This window comes from Girardinichthys multiradiatus, chromosome 19, assembly GCF_021462225.1.
Source record: "Girardinichthys multiradiatus isolate DD_20200921_A chromosome 19, DD_fGirMul_XY1, whole genome shotgun sequence".
NCBI lineage: Eukaryota > Metazoa > Chordata > Actinopteri > Cyprinodontiformes > Goodeidae > Girardinichthys > Girardinichthys multiradiatus.
In genome coordinates, this window is record NC_061811.1 from 39,322,619 (window position 1) to 39,348,030 (window position 25,412).

Below are 25,412 nucleotides of genomic sequence, written 5' to 3' on the forward strand. Positions count from 1 at the left end.
TTTCGGTACTGATATTGCTATTATTATTTTTAATTCCATCAATTAAATCAACTGTATCATTTCATTGAACTACCACTTTCGGTGAAAACCAAGTTTTAAATATAGGACATTAAGTTTAATCTAGTCAGAAGGCAATGGTATATTTATTCTTTTAAAATTATAGAGTTAACAGCATTTTTCCTCCTGTTGTAAGTCTTAAATGAGTGAAAGTTTTTCCAAGTTTAGTCACTGCAATTATTTGCTGTAAAGTTTTCGAAAAATCATCTTTTTGAGTCGGATAAAATCTGAGTCTAACTGGTCAAGGTAAAATCCTATATTTAATATTGTTTGGAAGCCCGTTGCCTTAAAATTTTCACGTTGTCGTTCTGTAGAATGTTTTTCCCTTCCAAGTCGTAAAAGACTTTTCACACGACTGATGCTGCCAGTCCTAGAACACGTAGACGTTATTCATGGCCATGCCCCAGAAACTAATCTTCATCCCCTCAAACTTTGAAATACTGCATATTAAGACATACTTAATCCAATTTAATTCACAATATGGCCTGAGAAATACTGATCAGTTATCTTTTTTGTTTTACACCAAGAATTAGGAAAAAATTAGATGCTCTGCATTTCAGTTTAAAGCTCCATCAGCTTGGAATACTTTGCCTCACCTACGTAGCTGTATCACTGCTATTCATATTTCTAAGTTGTCTTTACTTACTTTATTGTAAAACATCTTGCTCCTGATTTCAGTAAGAACACAGGTTCATTTATTCTGGACTTAATCCTCACAGAGATATGCACATGAACTCTGCATCTGTATGTGTTGTCTTTTTTGTGTCTTGATGTTAAGTGTATGTGCCATGCGGTTGCTATGCTGGTGGTTGTGAGAATGTGTCGGTGTGTGCATGTGTCCTTAAGAATGTTGTGGGCATTTCTGTGTGATTTTTTGTATTTGTTTGATTCGTATTACTGCTGTTTATCTTCCTGTTCTGCAAGGGCCCTCTCAAAAATGAGATGGTACATCTCAAGGGGTTACCCTTGAAATAATCAGTCATTAGTGTCAATTATACCTTTTATTTCTTTCCATACATAATATGTGGCGTCCAAGATGTTAATAAGACCTGTCACTACTCGTATGGTGTCATGATAGATAGGGTTAAATAAAGTCAAAATCAGGTTGAAGGACATCTTCCCTACAAACGTTTCTGTTTTGCCATGATAAAGCTGTTCTCTTTTGATCATCTGGCTCCATAACAATGTTTGTGGTATTCATCAGCAAGATTATAACGGCTCTGAATGTTCTATTCTAATCTAGCTTTATTTAGATGTATCTATATTTTCTAATGCAGTAAGTCCTTATTATATTTAAGAATGGGGTCACTAGTTTTTATTAGTTGCTATTATTATTTAATAATGGTTGGTTTAGTTTAGGTTTCATTAGTTCTAGTGCTTATTTTAATGACTTTCCATACCTTGATTGGTCTCTTTTTATGTGTAGGATTCAAGAAGGGTCAGAGTATTGTGTTCATTAAATTGTGAATGTAAATATTAAATCTCAACCATAGATACCATTATCAAAATCTGGTTCAATTCCATTTAACTGTAACTGAGTCCTGTGGAAAAAACTTACTCTTCATCAGTTTAGAAGGCTTACATGGAGGGCATGTTATGTCTTATAATCTTAGTTTGTCTTACCAAGTTTTATAAACACACCGTACAGTTTCAGTCAGCTATAGCTCTTTCCTTTTAATTACACTTTGTATTTATTTCAAGTAACTAAAGTTTGTTTCAGTTAACTCAAGTTTTCTCCATTTCAGTCCAGTCCAGTAATTCTGTTAAGGTGCTGCTTCCCCAGTTTACCTCTTGTTTGAACTGTTTCCCCAGACCTAAGAACTCAAAATTCCAATTAGGTTCATATCAGAAAACTATTTTAATTAAATGTACCCTGCCACATATACCCTAATTTTTACATAACATGAAACCGACATTCATTTCACAAAAACAGACAGACAAAATGGACAGACATAGGCCACACAAAAGTTTGATTTGTAAAAGAATTGCAAAAAACTAAAGACAGGTCTATGAGCTTTCTTATATTTATTAGTACTTCAATACAGGTAGAACCGTTGCTATCTTTATATAATCTTGGAGAAATTCTGGAAACCTTATTGAGAAAGAAGTTTGGCAATGATCATCAGAACATCAGACCTTTCTTAGCGCTTTTAAGGTCCCTCAAAGACGCTCTACAATGAAATCAGTCATTCCCATTCACACACATTCACACACTACTTACTTCTCTGTCAGAGCAATTTCATTTGCAAAAATTTGAATATAATTTTTATATTGTTAAAATACACATTATTTCCTCATAACCCTTTTTGTTTCCACTAGGTCTATTTTGAATGCTTCAATTCTTTTTTATCCACCAAGAATCAATAAGGTGGTCTTATTGGGGTCGACCTTGAAGGTGTTGTCTATTGGGTCCCTCCACTCTGGAGAAGAGTCATATTATCATTGTCAGGTCAGTGAGGTTCATAGGTCAGTCGGAACCTTGGTCATTTGTTTTGTGCACATAATGTTTATGAAACATTATGTGCACAAACCAAATGACCAAGGTTCTGACTGACTTATGAACCTCACTGACCTGACAAAGAGCCTATGATTAGTCAGCAAAACTTCCACACAGTGTGATGTTTTTTCTTTGGCTTTAGCCAATAGGAAAACATTTGATTGTTAATAAATGAGATGCATTTCCTAGGACCACTGCATCCCACTGTCTTCCTCCTGGATGAGCATCACCTGTTGAAAAACTTTCATCATTGTATTAGTCAGTTTGTTCACATATTCACTCAGATCTTTATATTATACCAGTAGGTGAAGTTGTTAGTATCTCGTGTAGACTGACATATACTGTTGCATTTGTAGAGGATCTCAGATTAAACAAACCAAGTTAGAGCTTCAATACAGGTTAATTTTGTGTGTGCAGACTTTAGCCATTTTTTCTTTTTGTATACATAGTTCTGTAAGCTCTCCATAATAACCCATGAGATGCTGGTTTGAAAACCTGCACCAATTTATGTTTTACTCCCATTCATCTTTCAACTTCCCCTGGATCTTTATTGGAGAAAATGAGTGCCATTGTCAGATCTCATGATTTCAGGCACTCCCATGGTGTGATTTACTGGTGTTTCCCTTTTCAGAAGGAACCTTTTTCTTCAGTTTTGTGTTCTGCTCCCATGTTGGTGAAATCAATCATTATTTGCTTCCATGGAGCACTGTGGACTGGAACGCTTCAGTTCAATTCAGTTTATTTATATAGCGCCAATTCACAACACATGTTGTCTCAAGACACTTCACAAAAGTTAGGTACATCAATTCCAATTAATCCTAATCATTGAACAGTGCAGTTAGATTCAGTTATTTATTCAAATTGGATAAAAAGTTTTTCTATCTAAGGAAACTCAGCAGATTGCATCGAGTCAGAGACTTGTAGCAGTCACTCCTCCTGGATGACCATGTAGCGACCGTGGACAGTCACTGGCGTCGATTTTACAGAAATCCCTCATACTGAGCATGCATGTAGTGACAGTGGAGAGGAAAAACTCCCTTTTAACAGGAAGAAACCAAAAGCAGAACCAGGCTCAGTGTGAGCAGCCGTGTGCCACGACTGACTGGGGGTTTAAGAGAACAGACCAGAGACACAAAAAGAACACAGAAGCATTTAATTAAACCTTTTGATTAAACTAATTGCAGATTTCATGCGGTTGCACAAAATATGTCGGGACATTTTTCAAATTATGCTTCAATTTATGACTTTTGAGAAATGGGACCTGTTGCTTTGAACCAGCACAGTGACTTCTGCTGTTTTCCTACTTCCCCCTGTTGAGAGAGAAAAGGTTATCATATCTAAGGTTCTACTTCTAGATAATCACATAAATTTCTGGTGGGCCGGTTTTGGCCCGTGGGCCTTGAGTTTGACACATGCAGGGTAGAGCTACAATCTTTATTAGAGCTCTCAGCGGAGACAGGCTTCTGGTGTGTGCAGAAGTGTTATCTTTGTTTTCAGGCAGCTGCATGTCTGTGTCAAATTTAATGCTGCAGTCATTTCACAAAGCTGAGGAGAGAATTTAACTTCTTTCAAAAGAGGAAAAATCAAAAACGCACACAATCTTGGACAAATATGGAATTATTTCCCTGTAAAATGAATCTTCTGCATGTTAATATAGTGTTGCCGGTAGAATAACACCAACATGCACCGGGAACAGGTCCGACTTAGTGCCGGCAATGCGGACCAAACTCCTGCTTCGCTCGTACAGGGACCAGATGGCCCCTAATAAAGGGCCCCCGATTCCATACTCCTGGAGCACCCCCCACAGGGCATCACGAGGGACACAGTCGAATGCCTTCTCCAGGTCCACAAAACACATGTGAACCGGTTGGGCAAACTCCCATGAACCCTCGAGCACCTTGTAGAGGGTATAGAGCTGGTCCAGTGTTCCACGGCCGGGACGAAAACCACACTGCTCCTCCTGAAGCCGAGGTTCGACTATCGGTCGGACTCTCCTCTCCAATACCCTGGAGTAGGCCTTACCAGGGAGGCTTAGGAGTGTGATACCCCTGTAGTTGGAACACACCCTCCGGTCCCCCTTCTTATGTAGGGGGACCACCACCCCAGTCTGCCAATCCAAAGGCACTGTCCCCGTCCGCCACGCAATGTTGAAGAGGCGTGTCAACCATGACAGCCCCACAACATCCAGAGACATAAGGTACTCAGGGCGGATCTCATCCACCCCCGAAGCCTTGCCACCGCAGAGCTTTTTAACCACCTCGGTGACTTCAACCTGGGTGATGAAAGAGTCCAACCCTGAGTCCCCAGCCTCTGTTTCCACCACGGAATGCGTGATGGCAGGATTGAGGAGATTCTCGAAGTACTTCTTCCACCGCCCGATAATATCCTCAGTCGAGGTCAGCAGTCTCCCACCCCCACTATAAACAGTCTTAAAAAGACTTCCTCCCCTGCAAGCAGCACAAGGGCTAACTCTCCTACTCCAGTCACCACCGAATATAAGTTTTTCACCTGACTTGGTGAAATTATCCACCTGGATCTATAAGACTGGCTTGGTAATTAAATACATACATGATAGAGAAAAGAAAGAAAGACAAAAAATCACAAAACAGATAAAGATAAAAGAGACAGAAAGATGAATATAGACATAATATATAAATACAATACATAGAAGATAAAAAAACATTTCACAGATTTTTTCCGTAAGAATGTTCTGTTGAATATGTAGACAGCTAAAGAAGGCTGCAGTCAGAGGAAACCATGGGCCCAGTCATTTATATATTCTTCTGAGTGTGTATGTATATACACTGACCTGGTTAAGCACAAGATTTTTGTCGAGGCTGAAAAGACCATTTTCATCAGCCTCAGATCTACGGCTACAACTCCTGCATTCAGCACCGTTTGCATGCCTGCATTCGTTAGTGACTCGTCTGCAGCCAGCAACATGGCTGGGTTTTAATTTGTGCATTACACTGCGTAGTCAGGTAAGGGTTTTAATGTTAAAGAAACATCTGAGATGTATTGAAACTTCTGAGATGTCACAATACAAACAGCTAGATTTTTTTTAAATATATTCATTAAAGTTTATATATTGAGAAATAAATATGTTAAATTGAAAGTTTTTGAGATTTTATTATTAAACGAATTAACATTTATTACCACCTAGTAAGAAAAGTGCGTGGAATGGAAAAATCTGAGTTAAAAATAAAACTCAAGATTTGTACTTTAATATGTAATTTAATTTTCTTTTTGTTAGAATTGATATTATAAAACTGGTATCAAAAAAGTATCGTTCTGGAACCGATATTGAAGTGAAGGTATCGGTATTGGTACCGGTATCGAAAACTTTTGATTGATACCCAGCCCCTGCCCCCGCCGCCTCTGTCTGGGGTCCTCCTTGCAGGGTTGGTCTCGTTTGGAACCTGGACAGTCGGACGAGCCCCCACTATTGTACAATGGGAGTTTTTGCTTTCTTTCCTCCATGTGCACCACCAGGTCCGTTTCTCTCCAGTTCTGAGACCCAACCAGTAAAACCAGCAAAGTATTTACCTTGTGAAATAATGAAAAATGGTTAAGTATAAAATCAAGATTTAATGCCAAAATGATAAGTGTAAAGAGTATACAATTGAACAGATAGAGTCACATTCCCCTTCGGTACCGGGCCCCCCTCAGCCCATCTTAGAGGAGCCGAGAGGAGCAAAGAACAGAGCATGAGTCTTGCTTTTATCTATGCCCGTTCTTAACCCTCCTAAAGGGTGTCATCCTCTTGTATCAGTTTATCTTTGACTATATGTTGTGTCTTATGTGATATCAACAGTTTTGTTGTGTAAGCTGTAGCAGTGAGCGGTGCGGCAGATAAGCAACAACGGCAGAAATGGGCAGATGTATTTAATTGGGGCAGCAAAGAGAGGATTAGAAAAGGCCACAGAATCATACATCCATAACATGATGTTGTAGATATTGCCTTGTTAATAATAACATACACTGTAAGCACAGTAATCTTTTACAGATCTACATTCAGGCCATTGGTTTGTTCAACTTCGGAGTGTTATTGAAATGTATGTATTTTTGCAGAAAAATGAAGTTATAACATGGAGAAAGTACTTGTATGTTCCTTTGCTGCCAAGTGAGAACGAGTTTTCTTCCTCTGCTTGGCCTGGCTGGGAGGGATACGATCCAAAGTTTCTGGACTAGAAAATCATAATGAGAAATATTTTTAGGGAGAAAAATCAAGAATGTGGAAAACTGTTCAAGGTCAGTCTGATATTTCTGGTATCCCCCTGGAGCTCCACTGTATAAAGAGCTAACTGCTCCAAAATTTCAGGAGTAGCTAGTCATCATAAGAAATGTTTGTAAAGTAAAAATCAAGAATATGGGATACTGTTTGCCTATTATATGGATGGGGATACAAATTATGGCATGGTCAGCATGACAGTGTGTTTCCACCCAATATAAGGAAACACTGTGGGGTGACTCTGCAAGATTGGGGAAGAAAGATTTAAAAATACAAAGATAAAGAGCAGTAATTAATCATAATCTTAAGGGTATTAAAATTAAAATACTAGATAGGTGGAGTAGAATGGGGATACAGATTCTGGTAGTGTAGAATTAAATAAGAATGCTAGAATGAATATGTTGGAACAGACACTGTGTTGAAGATTATGGAGAGGGCAAGGAGGACATCTAGCCTGAATGACTGTGCTTCAAAGAAAAATGTTAAAGTGGTAACATGCAAAAAGCTGGTTAACACGAATAAAATGGGTTTCAGTTCTTTAACTTATGTAAAGGTTTTGTCATTGATTATTAAGAAGACTATAAATACTTTTCATACATACTATGTTAATACAATGTAAATAAAAACAGTTTTTTTAACTTATACATTGTTATATTATGAAAGATACCTGCTATGTTTCCTACCAATGAAATTCACTTTAAATCTAGATATGCCAGTGTTTTGAATCATGGTGGGCTTAACTTTATTCAGTGTTTATTTTTTTACATTTGGGATCTGATCATATAATCCGTTCATTTGGTCTAGCAATAAAAACGTGTTTTAAAATAATAAAGTAGACAACTGTTGATGTAACAGTGATGTATTCAGGAAGGTGTATTTTTGTTATTAGCAGACAAAAATATGGTGATCTGCGATATGGAAATGATCAGAGATCTGTTTACATGTGGCATATCAAGAGTTAATGTTTTTATGACCCGAGGTTATACTGACGTGATTATCCTTTTATTAGGCAAATGCTCTTGGTACCACAACAATACATGCATCATTTTATGTTGTAAACCACTAACAGAACAATTAACTAACGTCACTTGTAACATATAAAGGCTAGGCAATTTGACTGGGCTACAAAACCAGTATCAGAAGAATGTCCTTTAAAAGAGCCTGACGTGTAAATGAAAACAAGAAGCAGCAAACTCAGTTTTAGTTTTGGTGTATGTATTAAAAGTGACTGGTGCAAATAACAAAACAATAAACAAATGGATTGAGAGACAAAACTCATTTCAAAGTCCATCAATATAAGTCCATAATTCTAGCTCGCCATCTGTGAATCCAGGTGAAGAATCTGGTCCCAAAAAAAACCTGAAAGATACATTAAGAATTTCATTGAAAATAATCAATTGTCTTATAAATTATCCATATAAATATTCAATACATGAATAACTTTATACAAATTACATACAAAATGCAATTATTAAAAGTCACTACATTTTTTATTTCCAGAGTCCCACATTTGTCATATGACTAAATCATGATTTAAATAGTAACTCGTGTAAATCAGAAACATGTTTCAAGTCAATCAAGTTAGAGTGCACTTTCAATAATACTAAATTGATATTGAATGACCAAAGTCATTCATTATCAACACTCAGTAGGACAATAAAACTATTGCGCAACATGAAGTTTTAAATAACTGTGGCTACATTCTTTTCTTTTCTAATGCGTGTTCCTGACGCAGGGGATACAAATTCTGTTGGGGATAAGTTCCTTGGCATGACGCATTGATTTGTATGCGCAGTCAGGGGCACAACTACCTACTTTCTCAGGGGTATGCGGACATATTCCAGGTGCCCCCCGACCCCTACCCCACCACCAAAGCCCGACTTTTTCTTTTTTTGTGTTTATGTATATAAATCTTACTTATTTATGAATATACAAGAGTACCATTAGGCATGGTAGGGACCCTTCACCCCTTCCCTGTGTTCTTTTCTGCTAAGTCATATGGTCAAACAAGCATTATTTAATAGCTTTAAAAACATCTACACATCTTTCCAATGCACCTTTTCAACATAAATAATGTTTAAAAATGAATCACTTGGTTCCTACACTTCTACCTAACATTAGACCAACCTGTCGCCTTCCCCTGTCTGTCCTGATTCTTTCTCTCACTTCTTCTCTCCATCCTGACAGATGAGTTACAGGACAAATCCTGTCAACCCCACATCCACACCACATTTTAATGATATCCTTGTTGGATATCAGTTACTGATTGGACGCTGCATCTGAGCAGACTTATCAGATACATCACAACAGCACTGTCGTGTTATATCCCAGTGAAGACTTTTAAACTCAAGTATGTCACTCCAAGGTTATATAACTGATTTGTTTTATCATTCACTGATTTATGATTCTGTTTTATGAGTCATTTTACTAGTAGTAGTTTAGCTAACTCGAATATTTACAAGCCCCCTCTTGAGGGAAGGTAAAGATGCAGGGAGGTGCAATTTCAGTGGTGTACATCTGTTATATTTCATATCATTTTCACAGGCACAAATAAATGCTAAATACAGAAAATATTGACAAAACTATTTTCCCACCATCGCTTTGGCATGCCATCTAGCGCAATGCCCCGCTGCGCCACCTGTAGTGCATATCCACTTTTTGCACCACTGTGTGTGATGTAGTACTTCTTGTGCAGTTTGAATAGTGTACATTTGAAATACGGTTTACACATTTGTAAATTATGTTGTACACTTACAAATCTTGTACGGTTGTGTATCTTATTGTACGCATACATATCTGGTATATTTTTGAAATCTTTTTGAGACTAATTTAGCTCCATATTATTAGTTTTTGTTTTTGATTGATAAATACCTAAAAGTTAAACTGTGTATAAACAGGTGGCTAAAGGATTTTGAACTTTAGGTTAAGTAAATTAAGTTTGTTAATGACAAGGAAGTCTGTAAGTTAGTTACTCAATAAAATAATTTTAATTTATGTTAAGATGAAGTAATATGGTTAAGGGCTTGTTCTGTCTTCCTATTCTGTGTTAATTGGCTCTGGGTGTATATTTTGTTCTTTTTTTCTTATTTATATGCTCAACATTGTGTACAGAGCTAGCTTAAATAAGTAATTTAAGTGACTTTTATGTCTGAACAAATTTTCAAAATATAGTTCTGGAATTAAACAGTTTGAAAGTTTTTTTTATAGGTTGGGGAAAAAAGACCAGAGTGGCGGGCTCCAAAGGAAGCCTGCCACCGGACAGTGCTCAGTGTAACGCAGAAAAACACCCGGTCGTCTTCCGGTGTAAACATCACCCGGAGGTTTGAATAAATTCACCGATAACTTAACAATAGCGATACATTAAAAAGTCTGTGTTAATGACAGTATATTAACGCACAAGGTTAGTTGTCGTTGTTGTTCTACACACTTAGTGAATGAAGTAATGGAAGGACCGCCGCAGTTACCACCTGAACTTTGGGTTTATGTGTTTAGCTACCTTAGCACAGAGGAAAAACACACTGTTCGCTCTTGTTGTAGGTACTTGAAAAAGCTTATCGACCACCCATCCTTGTGGAAGGATTACACGTTAGTAATGTCTGAACTGCGTCGCTACACCTACGGTTTCTGGCACACATTAAATTACCGAAAACTCACCCGGGTGGCTGTGCGACACTTGCGGCGAAAAGAGTGGAGACGTCTTGTCAAGTTCCTTCCGTCGCTTACGGCCATAGTATTTGTAGATGGGGGGAGACAGTATAAAGAGAAATACATGGACAACCTTGCCCGATTTCCTAACCTTCGGTACCTGGGGGTACGGAACGCCACCTGGGATGAAGCGTTGCTTGGCCGTAGCCTGATGGAGCATCTTCGAGAAAGACTTACTCACCTTAGCGTGTGCAACGTGCGGCTGCCCAGTACTGTGGAGTTCATACAAACGGTGTCGCAGCTGGACAACCTGCGGTACCTTCTTTTCCACCAGCAGAGTGAGGGTTACGGGCTGGACACAGTAAGGCCTGTGCCCTGCAGCGACTTTCACACCATGATGCTAAAGCTGAAAAAGCTCAATCACCTGTCTTGGGGGATGAAGGGTGAGCCACCAGAGCCGCTTCCCGACGACTACTTGAGTCCACCGGATCCAGACCAGCCTGGTGAGCCTTCTCCTTATTATCTGTTTGCTGTCTTAGCTTTATAACGGACAGTCCTAATATATTTTTTGCTTTCGATCCCATATAAATCTCGTAAATGTAATGATATGTAATAAGACATACATCAAACCTTATGCGGTTTCATTTCTAAAGCTCAGCTAACATCCACAGTGTAATTTTCAGCGACAGTAGTCCAAATTCAAATTAAGTTATAATATAGTAAAAACCGAAGCCTGCCTTCAGATGAGACTACATTATGCACACGCACAAACACCGTTGTTAATTTTCATGAGCTAGTCGTTGGACAAAAACAACAGTACGACTGTTTACGCATAACGAGCCTGTTTGAATAACTTTTGCTTTAATTATTTGAGTAAGTGAAATTTTGAATATATAAATTTAGCCAGAATGGTTATTCATCATCTGAGACTCTTGGACCTGCCACTGTAACATTTTCTTTTATGGTTTAGGCGTATCTTCGTATGGTGGCCCTGCGCTGACCAGCCTGGAGCTTGTGGACTACCCAGAGACCATACTTCCTGAAAATGCTCTGAAGAGTCTGATCTCGCTAAGGTCTCTTGCTATCCGCTATAGGTACATCAGAGAAGGTATTGAGTGTCGACTCAGGTCCTGGCTAAGCCCTCTGCGACAGCTGGAATCACTCACCATCATTGGTAAGTTGTGCAACCTTTCACAGTTGGCACAAAAATAAATTTTTTCAGGTACAATAAAATGGGATTCTTTAGTTTGTTTATAAATATATGTATATAGCTGGGCTAAAGCTGCATTCCGCACTGGCTAGCAAGTCAGAATCTGTGTTGTGTCTGCGTAATAATGATGAACTGAATATAGCACTGTTGTCTGTTTATCGGACCGGTGTACATAAATTTCAATATAGCTACCGGTCACTGTCTCACACCTACGCCTCTCCTCCGTATTCCTCTAAGCAACTAAGAATTCTAGAATTGCGCCGCTCAAGGTGGCAGCAGGTTGGAGTAGCTCTGTTACTTTTGATTCTGATTTATTCTTTTTTGGGAACTATTCCTCTTGTGGTGGATACAGTTGATTTTTTTTTGGATGACTGTACACTCCAGTGTCAGATGCTGTGCAGCTGGAAGGATTTTTGCTGATACTTTTTCACTTTTGGACATTTGTTATGATGTGTCACCATGGCAACATGGTTGTTTTTTACCGGGAGCAGCTGATTAATATCTCAAAAGCTCAAATAATACGTCACCTACAACCCCAAATCCCTGATGAGTGTAAAAGGAGACGCCGTGGATGCAGAGCAGGAGCTAAGAGAAGAGAGAGAAGGAGGAAGTTCAAACCATCTCTTCCGTCGATTTTGATGGGCAATGTGAGATCGTTGGGAAGCAAGTTGGATGAACTCCAAGCCCTACAAAGGACCCAGCCAGAGTACCGGGCATGCAGTATCATGTGTTTTACTGAGACATGGCTGCAGGATCATATCCCCGACTCCAGCGTCTCTCTGCCGGGCTTTTTAACCATACGAGCAGACAGAGATTTAAGGAGGAGCGGCAAATGTAAAGGAGGTGGACTGGCAGTACTTGTGAACAACAGATGGTGTAATCCAGGACATGTTACTGTGAAGTGTCATCTCTGCAGTCCAGATATTGAACTGTTGGCAGTAAGTTTTCGTCCATATTATTTACCCAGAGTTCACCAGTGTTATTTTGGCAACAGTTTACGTTCCACCTTCCGCTGTTGCCGACACTGCATGTGATGCCATCAGCTCAGTTGTTGCTAAGCTACAGACACAAAACCCCAATGCTTTTGTGGCAATTTCTGGTGATTTTAACCATGCTTCACTCTCTGCTACACTTCCAACGTTTCAACAGTTTGTCAGCTGCTCTACCAGAGAAAACAAAACATTGGATTTGTTTTATGCAAATGTTAAGGACTCATACATCTCTACAGCAAGACCTCCTCTATGCAAAACAGATCACAATCTTGTTTTTCTCTGCTCAAAATATAAGCCCCTTGTTCAGAGGCAACCTGTAATAAAGAGGACTGTGAGAAAATGGTCACAGGAAGCTGAAGAAGCTCTGCAAGGTTGCTTTGAGGCTACAGACTGGCCAGCCACATGGAGAGGACATCAATGCCATGACTGAGTGTGCAACCGACTATATAAACGTCTGTGTGGATAACGTCATCCACACCAGAACCGTGAGATGCTTCCCCAATAACAAACCTTGGATCACCAGTGACCTGAAGAACCTGCTTAACAAGAAAAAAAGAGCCTTCAGAGAGGGAGACAGAGAATTATTGAGGAGTATACAGAAGCAACTTAAAGTCAAAATAAGAGACAGCAAGGAGGTGTACAAGAAGAAGCTGGAAAGCAAGCTCCTGCAAAACAATATCAGAGATGTGTGGACAGGGATGAAGAAGATTACAGGCTTCAAGCAGAAGGATGACCAGACCGATGGAGGTCTGGACAGAGCCAATGAACTGAACACATTCTTCATTAGGTTCAGTTCAGAAACAAGCTTCACATCCTCCTCTCCTGCTCACAGCCAAACAGGCATTCCACCTTCCTTTGACCCACAGGACCCACAGCTGTCCAGTAACACCTCACATTTTTTATCTTCCACCTCAGCCATAGACCCTTCTGCTTCTACATGTTTGCCTTCAACCATATCAGAAGATGCTGATACTTCCTTTGCTTCCCCCTTCCACCTGTGTGTCTCAAGAAGTCAGGTGAAGAGACAACTGGAGAGACTGAATAGGAATAAGGCTGCAGGTCCAGGTCATGTCAGCCCTAGAGTCCTGAAGGCCTGTGCAGAGCAGCTCTGTGGGATTCTGCAGCACCTCTTCAACCTTAGTCTGGCCCAGAAGAAGGTTCCGGTGTTGTGGAAGACCTCCTGTTTTTTTCCGCTACCAAAGAAAACTCACCCAACAGTCATCAATGTCTATAGACCTGTTGCCCTGACATCTCACATCATGAAGGTCCTAGAGAGACTCCTGTTGGCCCACCTGAGTAAGCAAACAGTAAACCATCAGGACCCCCTTCAGTTTGCTTATCGCTGTGGAGTTGGAGTTGAAAATGCCATCACACACCTGCTTCAACAAACCCACTGTCATCTGGACAAAGCCAGTAGCACTGTGAGGATCATGTGCTTTGATTTCTCCAGTGCATTTAATACAATCCAACCTGATTTGCTTTGTCAGAAACTCCAGAAGACTCAGGTGGAGGCCTCAACAATCTCCTGGATCAAAGACTACCTGACAAACAGACCACAGTTTGTGAGACTGAAGGGTTGTGAGTCTAACCAGGTAGTCAGCAGCACAGGAGCACCACAGGGGACTGCACTCTCACCATTCCTTTTCACTCTGTACACCTCAGACTTCCAGTACAAGACAGACTCCTGTCATCTGCAGAAATACTCGGATGATTCTGCACTCGTGGGGTGGATCAGAGATGGACAAGAAGCTGAGTAAAGGAAGGTGGTGGACCGTTTTGTGGCATGGTGTGGAAACAATCATCTCATATTGAACGTGACTAAAACAAAGGAGATGATTGTAGATTTTAAGAAAAACAGGAATAAGTCAAAAACTATTTCTATCATTGGAGAAGAAGTGGAGGTGGTGGAGGAATATAAATACCTCGGTGTTCACCTGGACTGACAGACAGTCGGATTGATGTGGGAGCGGGTGTGCATCTTTTAAAGTCCTGCCCCGTCAACCATCTGAAATCAGTACACAGTCTCAGGCTACTGTCCTTTTTCCAGACAAGAACGAGCGGTGATGCGTACTCAATGACAGATTTCCTTATGAGTTCTTGCGCCTCCATTTCTGACAGGACTTGTCGCAATTTCTTGTAGTGACCAGGTGGTACTCGTCTGTAAGGCAGATGAAATGGCCTCTCATCTGTTAGTCTGATATGGTGCACAAAATCTTTGGCTTCAGCACAATCTAGTGAGTGCTTCAACAAAGTGTCAGTGTATCTTTCAAGTAGGGTGACAAGCTTTTATTTGTCACTCGGGCTGGCGTTGCATTGATCAATATAAAAATCTGTGACACCAACTTGTTTCAGTTTTTGTACTAGAGGCCTTTCAACTCTTTCATCTTGTGCGGTTTTTTTCACGCTGACTTGTCCCTAGAAAAACTTCAAACTCCACTACAGCCACACAGGTTGGTACATCGGCCATCTTGGCTTTTTTCTTTAAGGTGAGAGGCTTGTCAAACAGGTTAGTAACATTCATAGCAACCCAACAATCACCCCACAACGGTGTGACTATATGACCGACCATGATGTTACATGGTGTAGAGTTGTATGAGGTGGGTCAGACAATGGCTGTACTGACAGGTAACATAGGGGCATTCTTAGGGAGCTTACCTGAAACCGAACGTTCCTGTCTTGCAAATAAAGTGATAGACCCAGCTTAAACAACACAATATAACTCCAAGTAAATCAAACTTCTGTGAAATCAAGCTGTCCACTTAGGAAGCAGAACTGATTGACAATCAATTTCACATGCTGTTGTGCAAATGGAATAGACAACGGGGAAATCTTTGGTGATTAGCAAGACGCATTCAATAAAGGAGTGGTTCTGCAAGTGGGGACCACAGACCACTTCTCATTACCTATGCTTTCTGGCTGTTTTGGTCACTTTGAATGTTGGTGTTGCTTTCACACTCGTGGTAGCATGAGACGGACTCTACAACCCACACAAGTGTCTCAGGTACTGCAGCTCATCCAGGATGGCACATTAATGCGAGCTGTGGCAAAGTTTGTTGTGTCTGTCAGCGTAGCGCCCAGAGCCTGAAGACGCTACCAGGAAACAGGCCAGTACACCAGGAGACATGGAGGAGGGCAGCAGGACTGCTACCTCCGCCTTTGTGCAAGGAGGAACAGGAGGAGCACTGCCAGAGCCCTGCAAAATGACCTCCAGCAGGCCACAAATGTGCATGTGTCTGCACAAACGGTTAGAAACTGACTCCATGAGGATGGTATGAGGGCCCAATGTCCACAAATGGGGGTTGTGCTCACAGCCCAACACCGTGCAGAATGCTTGGCATTTGCCAGAGAACACCAGGATTGGCAAATTCGCCACTGCCGCTCTGTGCTCTTCACAGATGAAAGCAGGTTCACACTGAGCACATGTGACAGACGTGACAGAGTCTGGAGACACCATGGAGAGCGATCTGCTGCCTGCAACATCCTTCAGCATGACCGGTTTGGCAGTGGGTCAGTAATGATGCGGGGTGGCATTTCTTTGGAGGGCCGCATGGCCCTCCATGTGCTCGCCAGGGGTAGCCTGACTGCCATTAAGTACCGAGATGAGATCCTGAGACCATATGCTGGTGCGGTTGGCCCTGGGTTCCTCCTGATGCAGGACAATGCTAGACCTCATGTGGCTGGAATGTGTCAACAGTTCCTGCAAGATGAAGACTGGCCCACCCGTTCCCCAGACCTGAATCCGATTGAGTACATCTGGGACATCATGTCTCGCTCTATCCACGTCACGTTGCACCACAGACTGTCCAGGAGTTGGCGGATGCTTTAGTCCAGGTCTCGGAGGAGATCCCTCAGGAGACCATCCGCTGTCTCATCAGGAGCATGACCAGGCGTTGTAGGGAGGTCATACAGGCACGTGGAGGCCACGCACAATACTTAGCCTCAGTTTGACTTGTTTTAAGGACACTACATCAAAGTTGGATCAGCCTGTAGTGTGGTTTTCCACTTTAATTTTGTGTGTGACTCCAAATCCAGGCCTCCATTGGTTAATAAATTGATTTCCATTGATGATTTTTGTGTGATTTTGTGTGATACTTCTGGGTAACCTGTGGATTTTATTTTTATTTGTGTATTTTCTCACACAAATATTAGACTAAATAATGCCTGTTTCATCTTGGACTTTTCCAGCATTTATCACACACTCTTATACCACAAATACTACTTTGAGAGGATTGCTATATAGCATTCTATCCCCAGTCAGCCCAATAAATCCACATGACCAGTGTATTTCAATTGTTGAGAGCTTAGCCTGTGGTTTGAGGGGTTGCTGGTTCAAATCTTGATTGACTGTTTTTTTTGTGATTTTTCTCACACAAAAACTGAGTTATGATTACATTGTAGTGGCTGAGAAACTTAAAGACATATTCTTTATTTTACACATGTTCTTGGTGAATTTTTGGCCAAGTACTGTATAAACCATGTGTTAGGTATTATTTAGTCAACTCAAGGAACGACACAGAGTCAGATGTACTTGCAGCAAGGGTAGCTCACACTTTGCAGTGCAAATCTACAAAGTGTTGCCACCCTCTCCCTTTATTTATACTTGCTGGTTCACACACAGTTCAATAAACATTCAGGGTGTGTGTGTGTGTGTGTGTGTGTGTGTGTGTGTGTGTGTGGGGTCAGAAAGGTTAGGGTTCATGTGTCTTGATTTTAAACAGAGAGGGAGTGAGTGAGTGCTCGTACCAGTCGCTAGATGTTGCTGATAAAAGCATAACTCATTCCTCTCCCCATCTCCCTTTCTGTGACATGCAAGGAGGGAACGGCACTTAGAGCAGACATGAGTGATAAACAACCAAACCTAAACAGTATCCCCTTTTTATCACGAATAAGTCATGATTAAATACAAATAAAAGAAAACACTCTGTGTGAGCACAAACCCACGGACGGAAAGCAGATTATATTGTGGGAAACACTCACACGGTCCCTCCGCCCTAGGCAACCAGCAATCATGGCAGAGTGAAACAATATAATAAAAGAAAGAAAACAAAATGTAATAAAAGTAAAAGAATTAAAACAAGCCTTGCACTTTTTCTCATTTCACTTAAACAGCAACTTATTTCAATTTTCTGCTATAAGGTCATTTTATGAAGTACAATTATGAATACAATCAGGCATTGAAGATATATTCATTTACAACATGTCATCATAGTCATCTGCTTTTTGGGTCCAGTGTCCATCTCTTCTCGTGTGATGTTACATCCTGTGGATCCTGCCTTAAACAGAGAAAGAGCCCTGCTACCAGAATTAGGCTCAGGCTTATCAGTCCTGTCCACACGTTACAAAAAGCCATGCTAAGTTGGGCACAGGTCAGTTGTTCACTTCACTGGTTTGAGATGCTGGGCCCTATTGGTTCCCAGCCCCTTTGTCTTCCCCTGTTACTCCGTCGGTTGGTTTGGCTCCTGTAACGGTGATATTAGCTTACAGTGGCTCTTGTGGATCCAGGATGGTCTCTCTGCAATTTTCAGAGCTGTCGGTGTGGTCAGGAGAACACAATATGGCTCTTTCCAGCAGGGGGTGCTCCAATCCTTTCTGTGGAATGTCTTAATCAGGACCAGGTCTCCAGGCCTCAGGTTGTTCTGTGAAATTGGAGCAGAATTTACTGGCAGACTACTGGACAACTGTACTTCTTTTGTTTGTAACATTTTATTCATCCATTCAGCTAATGATGTTTCCTGCTGTGCTTTTCCTATGTCATCCATTTCTGATGGCAATGGAAAAGGTCTGCCATGTACTATTTCAAATGGAGTGAGACCAGTTTGATTTGGAGTTATTCTCATCCATAATTTAACCAGGGATAGGCTTTCGGGCCATGGCCTCCCTGTTTCTTCCTTCTTCCATTGTTTTCCTTAATCTATTTTTTATTGTTCCATTTGTTCGTTCAACCAGTCCAGCAGATAGCGGGTGGTAAGAACAATGGTTTTTTAACTGAAACCCTAATGCTTTAGAGCACAGTTCTATTACATTATTTACAAAATGAGTCCCATTATCTGATCTTATGATTTGTGGGATACCATATGTGGGGAAGAAATGTGTCACTAAACTCTGCCACTGTGAGTGCATCACAGTGCTTTGTGGGGTATATTTCAACCCACTTTTAAAATGCATCTATGACCACTAAACAATATTTCTTTCCCCCTGACCATGATAACTCTATGAAATCCATGTGTATCATGTGAAAGGGATGAATTGCTGTTGGGAACTGGCCTCTTTTGGGTCTCATGTTCCCCTGTGGATTATGTTTGCAGCAGATAATACAGGTCCTTCTCAAAATATTAGCATATTGTGATAAAGTTCATTATTTTCTATAATGTAATGATGAAAATTTAACATTCATATATTTTAGATTCATTGCACACTAACTGAAATATTTCAGGTCTTTTATTGTCTTAATATGGATGATTTTGGCATACAGCTCATGAAAACCCAAATTTCCTATCTCACAAAATTAGCATATTTCATCCGACCAATAAAATAAAAGTGTTTTTAATACAAAAAACGTCAACCTTCAAATAATCATGTACAGTTATGCACTCAATACTTGGTCGGGAATCCTTTGGCAGAAATGACAGCTTCAATGCGGCGTGGCATGGAGGCAATCAGCCTGTGGCACTGCTGAGGTCTTATGGAGGCCCAGGATGCTTCGATAGCGGCCTTTAGCTCATCCAGAGTGTTGGGTCTTGAGTCTCTCAACGTTCTCTTCACAATATCCCACAGATTCTCTATGGGGTTCAGGTCAGGAGAGTTGGCAGGCCAATTGAGCACAGTGATACCATGGTCAGTAAACCATTTACCAGTGGTTTTGGCACTGTGAGCAGGTGCCAGATCGTGCTGAAAAATGAAATCTTCATCTCCATAAAGCTTTTCAGCAGATGGAAGCATGAAGTGCTCCAAAATCTCCTGATAGCTAGCTGCATTGACCCTGCCCTTGATAAAACACAGTGGACCAACACCAGCAGCTGACACGGCACCCCGGACCATCACTGACTGTAGGTACTTGACACTGGACTTCTGGCATTTTGGCATTTCCTTCTCCCCAGTCTTCCTCCAGACTCTGGCACCTTGATTTCTGAATGACATGCAGAATTTGCTTTCATCCGAAAAAAGTACTTTGGACCACTGAGCAACAGTCCAGTGCTGCTTCTCTGTAGCCCAGGTCTTGGGAATGTGGCACCTGTAGCCCATTTCCTGCACACACCTGTGCACGGTGGCTCTGGATGTTTCTACTCCAGACTCAGTCCACTGCTTCCGCAGGTCCCCCAAGGTCTGGAATCGGCCCTTCTCCACAATCTTCCTCAGGGTCCGGTCACCTCTTCTCGTTGTGCAGCGTTTTCTGCCACACTTTTTCCTTCCCACAGACTTCCCACTGAGGTGCCTTGATACAGCACTCTGGGAACAGCCTATTTGTACAGAAATGTATTTCTGTGTCATACCCTTTTGCTTGAGGGTGTCAATAGTGGCCTTCTGGACAGCAGTCAGGTCGGCAGTCTTACCCATGATTGGGGTTTTGAGTGATGAACCAGGCTGGGAGTTTTAAAGGCCTCAGGAATCTTTTGCAGGTGTTTAGAGTTAACTCGTTGATTCAGATGATTAGGTTCATAGCTCGTTTAGAGACCCTTTTAATGATATGCTAATTTTGTGAGATAGGAATTTTGGGTTTTCATGAGCTGTATGCCAAAATCATCCGTATTAAGACAATAAAAGACCTGAAATATGTCAGTTAGTGTGCAATGAATCTAAAATATATGAATGTTAAATTTTCATCATGACATTATGGAAAATAATGAACTTTATCACAATATGCTAATATTTTGAGAAGGACCAGTATATGATCTACAAAAGTTTTTTGCATAGTCAGGAAAATTTATGGTTTGTAAATGTATATTTACTAAGTGTATCATTCCCCTGCTCGACACATGGGAAATTCCGTGTGTCGCATGGGCCGCCGTCTTGTATAAATTCTTTGGTAATATTGGCTTATTTTTCAAATGATAAATGTCATCTTTCTTTATGGCCCCTCTATTCAGCCAAGATTTAACTTCTGCAGCTGGTGTAGATTGTTGTGAATCTTTCAGCACATCTGTATCTATAAATAGGGGATCTGACATTTTCAAAGTGAGGGGAAGTCTCGAAGCTATTTTAGCAGAAATATCAGCAAAGGTGTTCCCCTTTGTTTCCATGGTTTCATCAGATTGATGCGCTTTACATTTACAAAGCGCTATCTTTGCAGGTAGCTGGATAGCTAACTGCAGTCGTTTTAACAGATTAAAATGTGTCAATTCTGTTCCAGATGATGTTTTAAACTAGGGAGGGTCCGATATGATATTTTTCTGCCGATACCGATGTACGATAATTGTATTGCTGCTGTGGCCGATATCCGATATTTTCTGATATTAAAATGAATGGAAATTTTTAATATTCATACTAATAATAATAGGAAAAATTCAGATTTTTTTTTTTTATTGAAAATGCAAATTTGCCTTTAAATTGTTCAATCACATTGCACTGGCCTTAAAATGTTTAGGCAAAGATGTAGCAGGAACATTTACAAAGCCCCTGTAACAACAAACAGCCATAAAAAAAATAGAAGCTCAGCTTATCTGACTGTAAACCTATTTGATGTAACTGTCAACATCCACCTTCAGTTTTAGGTATGAACTTAAGTGTGCTCACGAATGCGTGCAGCAACAACCTTGTATAGTTCAGGTAGTCCAGTGTCGGAAAAAAAATGTCGATTCGGTATGCTGTAGCGGGGCTCAATGTGTTCCATGAGCCGACGAAACCCTGTGTTCTCTACTTTAGAGAAAGGCTGGTCGTCCAGCGCAATCATTCGGTTATCCTCTTTGTTATAGATATGGCTTTCGCTGAATCTTTGCTGAATTTCTCTGTTTTCTCCAGTGCTTGTGCAATAGTTCCCTGTTTATCGGTAGCTCCGGGCTTGCTTACATTAGCTTGTTGCTGGTATTCATTGTACACCGATGGGTGTTTATTTTTCAAATGTGTTCTTAAATTTGTGGTATTGAAAGACCTCGCGTGCTCACCACCCCGCATAACTTCACCTATGCACGAATTGCATATTGCTATTCGGCTGTCTTCTTGGGATACCGTAAAATACTTCCAGACTGCTGACATGTTGGCTTTAGCGTTGACCTGCCATTGAACTTTAACGTCCGCATGTGTGAATTGGAGCGTCTCCAGCTGCGTTCAGGGACTGTTTGGAATCCCGTAGTCACACAAACCAAACAATATGACATCGGGGAACATTTTTACTCATCGGACCGATGCCGATATAAAAAGAAATTAGATATATCGGTCGATAATATCTGCCGTGCAGATTTATCCTCCATCCCTATTTTAAACCCTCTATTTTCCCATATTTTAGCAAAATGGTGAACAGAACTGGATACATATTGGCTGTCTGTGTAGATGGTTAGGATTTTTCCTTCATATAATTCACAAGCTCTGATAACAGCATACAGCTCTGCAGTCTGTGCTGAGCATGTATGGGGCAGGGCCTGTGATTCTATCATTTTAGTTTCATTGGTTACTGCATAACCAACTCTGTTTTTTCCATATTCATCTTTTGATGCTGACCCATCTACAAAGATTATTTGTGAGTTTTTCAGAGGTGTCTGAGAGATATCTTGCCTAGGTTTTGTCTCTTCCTCAGCCTTTACTTTGCAAGAATGTGGTTTCCCATCTTCTGCTGTTGGAATTAGGGTTCAGTGGACCACATCTTTGCAGAGTCATATTTGGTTGCGAGAGTAGCAATGAGGTCAACGTAATATGCCTTGCATGTGTCAAGAAAGGAAGTGAGGTTTGTAGCAATACAAGTGACACTGAATGAGGAACGTTCAGTGTGAGCGGGTGGCACAGCACAATTTCAGCTGTCTGCTTCACAGCTTCTGCCGCAGCTGTGCAGCTCTGCAATCCGATTGGAAATCCCAGATGCCACAGAGTCCAGTTTTTTAGAATAAAATGCTAAAGGTCTGTTTTTGGAGCCAAATGGCTGGGTTAATACAGCTTTCATATATCCCTTACATGCATCTACACAAAGTGTGAAAGGCTGGCTATAATCCGGCAGAGCTAAGGTGACTGTTGTTTGAAGCAGATTTTTTAGCTCTGTGAATGCTGCTTCTCCTTCCTTAGTCCATGTGATTTTGTCTTTTAATGTCATGTCTTTACCATAGATCATAGATTGCAAGGGTTGTACAATGGCTGCATAGTCTGGTAGCCATTCTCTGCAAAGGTTACACAATCCCAGAAAGGACATCATTTGTTGTTTAGTTCGTGGTTTTGGGGCTACCTATATGGCTGTTTTTCTGCTGCTTAGGAGGGAACGGCCATGCTGTGATAACATATGTCCCAAATAAATCACTTTCTCCTTGCAAAACTGCAGTTTATCCCTAGAGGCTTTGTGCCCCGTCTGGTAGAGATGTTTCAGAACTATTATGGTAGCTTCCTCACAGTGTTGTTGAGTGTCTGAAGCTAAAAGAATATAATCTACATACAACAGGACTTGGCTATGTTCAGGCACCTCACAGGTGCTCATAGAGTATCTTAAGGCTTGTGTATATACATGTGGGCTTTCACTGAAGCCTTGTGGTAGTCTTGTGTAAGTGTATTTTTTCCCCTTAAACTGAAAGCCAAATAAATGCTGTGAATCTTCATGCAGTGGTACTGTAAAGAAAGCATTGCTAAGATCTACCACTGAGAAATATTTTTTATCTGGAGTTAATGAATGCAGTACTGTATGTGGATTTGGGACGTCTGGAACTACATGTCTCACTATTTCATTTATCGGTCTAAGATCCTGGACCATCCTCCACTTTCCTGTGCTGGCTTTCTGCACTGGAAAGATAGGTGTGTTGCATGTAGCATCAGGTGCTTCTCTTAATATTCCTGATTTCAGCATGTCCTGTATTATTGGCTTAATACCTTCTTCAGCTTTTGGTTTCAAGGGGTACTGGTGAACTACTGGCCGTTCTTCGGATATTGATTTAACCGTATATGGTGGAAACCCCTTCATAAGCCCTACGTCAGTCGATGATTGGGACCACAGTTCAGGTGGGACAGCAGCTAGGGCAGGGTGCCTGTTGCTTTCTTTGTTTTCAGCTAGGCCCTGTATTTGTCACTTTGCCTCATCCAAATGTGTCTTTGGATGGACTTTGACTATCCACCCTAGAGTGAGTTTCCAGATTCCTGTGTTAGGATCTACTTTCCAGTCAGAGCTTGTTAATGCCTCATATCTCCATCTTTCAGCATGCTGTATAAAGTTTTCTAATTCTTTCCACTGACCCCCCACGGGTTTAGTTAATGACAGATGAGGTGTACTGCTTTTAAACTTTTGGAGCTGTCTTCCTGACAGTATGATTGAGGTGGAGGATTTCCCTGTTTTGGGGTCAACATACAGGTGCTGTATGGTAACAGTCTGATTGTTTTCTCTGTGAAAAACAGTGTCATATTGATAATCTGGCCCTGGAGTATTTTTACATCTCATGGTCACATGTAGCTCAGTATCTGGCATGTACTGTGCCCCCTGGGAGGTTTGTTTTTCTCTGGTTCTCCTCAGCAGTTCTCGAGCTGTTGGTGTGGGGCCTAGATCGAGGGACCAGTAATAATGCGGCTGTGATAGTTCATTTAGGACTAGGGCCCCTTCTTCCACTACAGCTTTCATACTTGTTTCTGTTGATACTATATTTATATGCAACCTTTGCATAAGATCTCTTCCCAACAGGTTTACTGGGCATTTTTGACTTATCAGAACAAGTAAGTTTTGTCTCAGGTTCTGTTATTGTTACTGGTGCACTTAGGTAATGTACCTCTGATGTGCCAGCTGCTGATCTAACATGCACTGCAGTGTTAGAATACTTTACTCCGGGTGGAGGTTCAGTTAGCACAGTTCTACATGCCCCTGTATCACACAAACAGCTATATGCTTTGCCATTTATTATTATGTTTTTATATGGCAAATCTTACATCCTTCTTATTGCTATGAGTTCCAGTGCTGCTTTTATGTCAACTTCCTCCATTTCACTACTGTTTTTCTCTGCTAGTGGGGGAGGAGGTGGGGGCTGTGGCTGTAATTGTCAATTCTGGATATAATTGGGATTATACACCCGCTTTTCATTACATTCTCTTGCAAAATGTCCTGGCTCATTGCAGATCCAGCAGTTTTCATCTCTTATGCCAGGGTTTTGTAAAATTGTTCTACATTCTCTAGCATAATGCCAAATTTTTCCACACCTCAGACACGCATTGCTCTGTGTGTGGGTGTGTCGTGGCCCTCCTCCTCCTCCTCTTCCTCCGTGACCTCTAAATCCTCTCCGTCTCCTTTGCCCGGTTGCCCCTGAGCGATGCAATGCCATTAAACTGTCTTGCATTCCAAACGTATCTGTCGTCCTATTTTGCTGTGTTTTATGGGCATGCTGCGCATACTCTAAGGCTTGGGTAACAGTTCCTGTACTTTGATGAACCCAGTGTTTGTCTATATACCGTGTGAGTTCAATTTTAAGGCCTTGCAAAAAGGCTCTCTTCAACTGTTGCTGATAGGCTCCTGCCTCTGCTTCATCATATGGTATAGCAGAGTTTGCTCTAAAAACATGTCTCATCCTATCCAAGAAATCTTGTGAGTCTTCTTCGTCCTTCTGTTTGCATTGTGAGATTTTACCATAATCTGCTGTCTGTATATAAACTCTTCAAATTCTTTCAAAGAGTAAGCCT

At 41.0% G+C, this 25,412-nt stretch overlaps 1 protein-coding gene and 1 long non-coding RNA gene across 2 annotated transcripts in view; one reads left to right on the plus strand and one right to left on the minus strand.

Moving 5' to 3' along the window:
- Positions 1 to 6,122: 6,122 nt before the first annotated feature.
- LOC124855294 lies at positions 6,123 to 10,575 on the minus strand. Its single transcript, XR_007035055.1, has 2 exons — positions 10,440 to 10,575; positions 6,123 to 8,144 (listed from the first exon to the last, which is right to left on the minus strand). It is a non-coding gene; the product is annotated as an uncharacterized LOC124855294 (long non-coding RNA).
- Positions 10,031 to 25,412, plus strand: part of im:7136021 — a 60,480-nt gene continuing 45,098 nt past the window's right edge. Inside the window, exons 1-2 of the mRNA XM_047345045.1 lie at positions 10,031 to 10,933; positions 11,401 to 11,604. Coding sequence (XP_047201001.1) covers positions 10,228 to 10,933; positions 11,401 to 11,604 — 910 coding nt within the window. The 5' untranslated portion in view covers positions 10,031 to 10,227. The remainder of the gene's footprint in view (positions 10,934 to 11,400; positions 11,605 to 25,412) is intronic.